This window comes from Penaeus japonicus, unplaced genomic scaffold (genome assembly GCF_977035675.1).
Source record: "Penaeus japonicus unplaced genomic scaffold, GWHDUDI00000001_assembly GWHDUDI00000016, whole genome shotgun sequence".
In the NCBI taxonomy this organism is placed as follows: domain Eukaryota; kingdom Metazoa; phylum Arthropoda; class Malacostraca; order Decapoda; family Penaeidae; genus Penaeus; species Penaeus japonicus.
Genome location: NW_028234418.1, coordinates 14,834,344 through 14,839,343, shown reverse-complemented (window position 1 = coordinate 14,839,343; position 5,000 = coordinate 14,834,344). Strand labels below are relative to the sequence as shown.

The 5,000-nt window shown below is 42.5% G+C and overlaps 2 protein-coding genes across 5 annotated transcripts in view; one reads left to right on the top strand and one right to left on the bottom strand.

The window, feature by feature from the left end:
• The window catches only part of LOC122262240 (uncharacterized), an 18,444-nt gene that overhangs the window by 6,373 nt on the left and 7,071 nt on the right, over nt 1-5,000 (top strand). The window lies entirely within an intron of this gene.
• The window catches only part of LOC122262238 (uncharacterized), a 21,434-nt gene continuing 16,828 nt past the window's right edge, over nt 395-5,000 (bottom strand). For 3 of the 4 annotated variants that reach the window (XM_086545160.1, XM_043030206.2, XM_043030207.2), the window contains exons 2-5: nt 3,383-3,505; nt 2,285-2,389; nt 1,431-1,663; nt 395-1,073 (exon numbers count right to left, since the gene is read on the bottom strand). In XM_086545160.1, the coding sequence (XP_086401286.1) occupies nt 596-1,073; nt 1,431-1,663; nt 2,285-2,389; nt 3,383-3,505 (939 nt within the window). In that variant the 3' untranslated portion in view covers nt 395-595. Of the gene's footprint in view, nt 1,074-1,430; nt 1,664-2,284; nt 2,390-3,382; nt 3,506-3,615; nt 4,006-5,000 lie in introns of those variants that run through there. The other variant, XM_043030205.2, reaches the window with a different exon arrangement.

The window sequence follows — 5,000 nt, the reverse complement described above, 5'->3', positions numbered from 1 at the left end:
GGGAGGGAAGAAGAGGAGGGAAGGAAAGAGGGAAAGAAGGAGGGAGGGAGGGAAAGAGGGAGTGAGAGAGTGATTGAGTGATTTGAGTGAGTGAGTGAGGGAGGGATGGAGAGAGAGAGCGAGAGAGAAAGAGAGAGAGAGAGAGAGAGAGAGAGAGAGAGAGAGAGAGAGAGAGAGAGAGAGAGAGAGAGAGAGAGAGAGAGAGAGAGAGAGAGAGAGAGAGAGAGAGGGAGAGAGAGAGAGAGAGTGAGTTTAGTATATATGAACCAATAGTTTTCCATGTTTACTGTAGGTTTTCTAATATATTTTTATTCATATCATGACGGTACTTGTTTTTTCTTTGACTGGGAAGAATATTTCAACCTTTCCAAATAAAAATAAGATAATTCATATTAGTTTATTCAGCAGACATTTGCGCATTTAGCACTATAAATGGAAAGCAAATGTTGAGGAATAAGACGTGTGCGCAGTATATGGCACTAATATTTGCATTGTTAATTTTTCCCAATAATACGCACCAAGGTTAGTATCAGTTTTCTACATGTATTTTCACAAAAACACCTCTTGCTATAGGCCTTGACTATCTTGAGCTTTGTTAGTTCGACCTCTGACCTGACCTGGCATGGAAATGAAGCATCCAAGCCGCGCGGTGACATTCCTTCCAGCCATCCAACTTCGAGAACATTCCGAGCGAAGGAATATTATCAGGCTCAACGTAGACAACCGGAATGTAGCCCTGAGTCTCCAGCATCCTTGCGGCTACCTGGGTCACGAGGCTACCTAGTCCCTGCCCGCGGTGCTCCTCCTCAGTCATCAAGACGCCCAGGTTACCGTGAGCCGACGTCGAAATCCATGCGATGGGCCTTTCCTGGTCGTCGCCGAAGGACAGGCTAGCCACGTCGATGACTGTCTCCGTGTGGGCATCGGGGTCCCTGTACACGCCCACCGAAGGAGCGGCCTGGAGGAAGCGCAGCATGGCCTCGAGGGAGTTCTGTGACTGGAACTTGCTCGTTTCAAGCATGTGGCGGACGCCCTCTCGCCCTAGACGGCACACCCGCCAGCCTGCCTTGCATCTGCACGAAGCGGTTGTGTAATAATAGTGCGAAAGAAAGATTGATGTTTAAAGAAACAAAGTGATTATATTTCGGGAATGGACAGCAGTGATAGCTATGTTGCTCTTTAAGGATATAGATATTTAGATATTTAATTCAGATGCACAAACTTGACCGGTATTGATATCATTATTATTATCATTATTGTTGTTATTAATAGTAGTAGTAGCAGTAGTAGTAGTGGCATCATTATCATTACTATTACTATTATTATCGTTATTATTATGATCACAATTATTGTTATCATTATTTCTACCACCCTCATTATTATTATCATTTGCTAGTACTAGCATACGCAATCAAAACCCAGTAACTCACTTCAAAGGTTCACTCGGCGTGGGCTGATGGAACGCAAAGGAAACAGCCTCCTGTTTCATGAATTCCTTCCCCGATCTGGCCCTCGCCACCTCCTGTAGCGTCTCCTGTATGTAGTCGGGCACATGGAAGGCCACCAGCGTTGACTGCCAATCCAACAGCTGCGTCTTCTGCAGCGCCTCCGCCAGCAGGTCGAGCTCTGTCTTCCGACAATGCAACGCTAGGCGTTTCCTCTCCTGCGCCAATGAATTTGTTTGGATTTACAGTGCTCTGTCGTCCCCTCATTTTATGTATCGACAGGTTAACCCTCTCAGTTTTAGTATTATTACATTCAAGAGAAGGAGAGGGAGAGGGAGAGGGAGAGGGTGAGGGTGAGGGTGAGGGAGAGGGAGAGGGAGAGGGAGAGCGAGAGGGAGAGGGAGAGGGAGAGCGAGAGGGAGAGGGAGAGGGAGAGGGAGAGGGAGAGGGAGAGGGAGAGGGAGAGCGAGAGGGAGAGGGAGAGGGAAAGGGATAGAAAAAGAAAGAGAGAGAAAGAGGAAGAAAAGGAAAAAGAAAAAGAAAAAAGGAAAAGAGAAAGAGAGTGAGTGAAAGAGAGAGACAGAAAGAGAGAGAGACAGAGAAACAGAGGCAGAGACAGAGACAAAGACAAAAACAGAAACAGACACAGAAACACACACACACACACACACAGAAAGAGAGAGAGAGAGAGAGAGAGAGAGAGAGAGAGAGAGAGAGAGAGAGAGAGAGAGAGAGAGAGAGAGAGAGAGAGAGAGAGAGAATCAAATTAAACTCGTATCATTGCCTCTCAAAGTGCACAAAGACACTGAAAAGCTGATGCAAACGGTGAACATACTTACCTGGTCTAGCCACAGCACCACATGGGCATCCGGATGCTTCGAGAGCGTGTAGAAGGTGAAATCCTCAGCATGTCCTCGGGCATGAATAAGTATACTGTTGTGCATCTGAAATGCAACACGTAACTCGTTATTCTTCCCTTGTGATAGACCTAGCGTCGTTGCGTGAGAAGAAACCTTTACGAGAAAAAGAAAAGAAGAAAAAAGAAAAAAAATGTACCACGGCGCTCCCTCTTTCAATCAAGGACATCACGGCCAGCCACCCTTCGCTTCCACGAGGGAGTGATGATAAGAATTATGATAATAATGATAAGGATGATAATGTTAGGGATGGTAAGAATAATAAGGATAATGATGATAATGATGATTAGGATAATAATGATAAGGATAACAATGATAATGATGATTAGGATAGTAATGATAATGATGATAATGATAATAATGATAATGACAATGATGATAATAGTAACAATAATGATAATATTAGCAATAAGGATAATAATCATAATATTAATCATAATAATCATGATAATGATAATAATACTAAAAATCATAATAATAACATAATAATCATGATTAATAATAGCTAATACTGATAATAATACTGATAACAACAAAAATGATGGTAATGATAATAATAATGATAATGATAATGCTGGTAATAATGATAATAGCGATAGTGAGAAAAATAATGATTATGATGATATTAACTATAGTAATACTTGTAGTAATAGCCCTAATACTACTGCTGATAACGGTTAAAAAGACAATAACAATAATAATAATGATATAATAGGAATTGAAAGTAATGACAATAGTAATGATAGCAACAAAACAACAATAGCAATAATGATAACAACAATAATAATATTGTTATTGATGATAATGATAACAATGGCAATAACTGCTACTACTACTACTACTACTATTATAACTACTACTATTGCTGTTACTACTACCATTATTACTAATGATGATACTTACAGTAACGTAATGAAAAAAAGTGGTGATAATCATATAAATAAAATGTTTATTCCGTTAAGTTATCCTCACAAATAAAAACATCATCCCATAACATCTAAGACGTTTTTCTTCACTCACGGAAGCTGAGACGGGAAGATCCTCCTTGAGTTTGTGGGCGAGCGCCGCCAGGGTCTCTGTTGCATCAGCGAAAGGCTCTTCCTCCATTGCTACCGAGTTTCTGGCTTTGCTTTGCTTTTTCGACTATAAAATGAGAGCAAATGATGAGGAAGAGGATGGGGTCGTAGTTTATGATATTGGTATTATTGCTATTAGAATATAAAGAATCGATTCTAAATCAGCTTCTGCCGCACCTGTTCTCACCTCCGAACACTGGGGCTGTTCGAGCAACACTGAGCGATATTCGAGACAGGACGCACATTTGATCCTGAGGGGGATGACTTTCTCTCGTCCTTCCTTGACTTTTGTCTTTTTTCTTCTTCTTTTAGCAACAGAGCGCATCGTTAGGCAATGATTAAAAAGCTAACTGGTTACCCAATTATGTTTAACAGTCTAACGAAATTGAAATGAAGCCAAGAGGGGAGACGTCTTATCCTCCGTGGTTCAGCATTTATAGGCTTTCACTCGCCGGACGAGGAACAGGTTCAATCAGACTGGGATATTTTTTTCGTTTCTATACTTTTCATGTAATTGGTTTGATTTGATGGATTGTATCTGGGAAGGAACAGCAATAGTCTTTCCTTATTGTTGAATTATGATTGAAAAAAATAAGTGCGTTGCAATGAATCATAAATGAAACGTTGCAACCAGACCAAATGTTCGAAAACACACATCATATACATAAGATATATGCAGAAATCCAGTCTCTTTTTTCACATATCCCGGTCATTACGCTTTTTATCAATCACGGTCACTTGACTCTCATTGCGATTACTCCGGTGCTCCTGACCTTACTAGCGATCAACGTCATCGAGTTGCAAGTAACGATTGTGGGGAGGGATCAGCACACGGGCATGGGATTCTCGTCCGATTTATATTACCTTGATAAGCATTTTCCTCCTACTATTATCAAATGCATAGAGCGGACGAGTATAACCACAGCCAGATCACGGAGCGGAACATAAACTTCCTCCCAAGCGCCCGTATTATCTCTGACCACGAAGAGTACGACAGCGCTACGTACATTTTGTTCTTACTTTCTTTTATTCATATTCCAAAGTGTTCATAGTATGTGGCATCGAGCTTAGTGATAGTGGTGATGGGCTGGAGAACCGAGCTCATGGTCGGAGGAAGGTGGTTACGAAGAGAGCGTTCAGATGCAGTTTGGAAGAGGTCAGAAGGAGAGGGTGGCGGTGCAGACACAGGGGAGGAAGCGGGAGTGAGTAGGAATAAGCCAGATTTGCGGAGCAGATGCTTCGTCCGGGGTATGGCGAGCCCGGCATTCTGAATGGTCAGAATGCCGGGGTTTTCGAACGCATAAGCCTAATGCCTCAGGATTTTCGGGCGCACTAGCCGCGAGCCTGGGCTGTCCGTTCGCTCACCCCGAGCGCCGGCCTTGTCGCCGGTGTAAGGCATTGTTATTGTATATCATGTGACCTAAGACCTTGATTATATCTTTCTACTAAATTAAATGCTATATCGTTGGCAGTCTGTTTTGACCTGACGTGTCCTGTTTCCTGCGTTCGTTTCCGCCTCGAAACTCCAGCTTATCCAGCAGCTGTATTTGCTAACGGAAGGC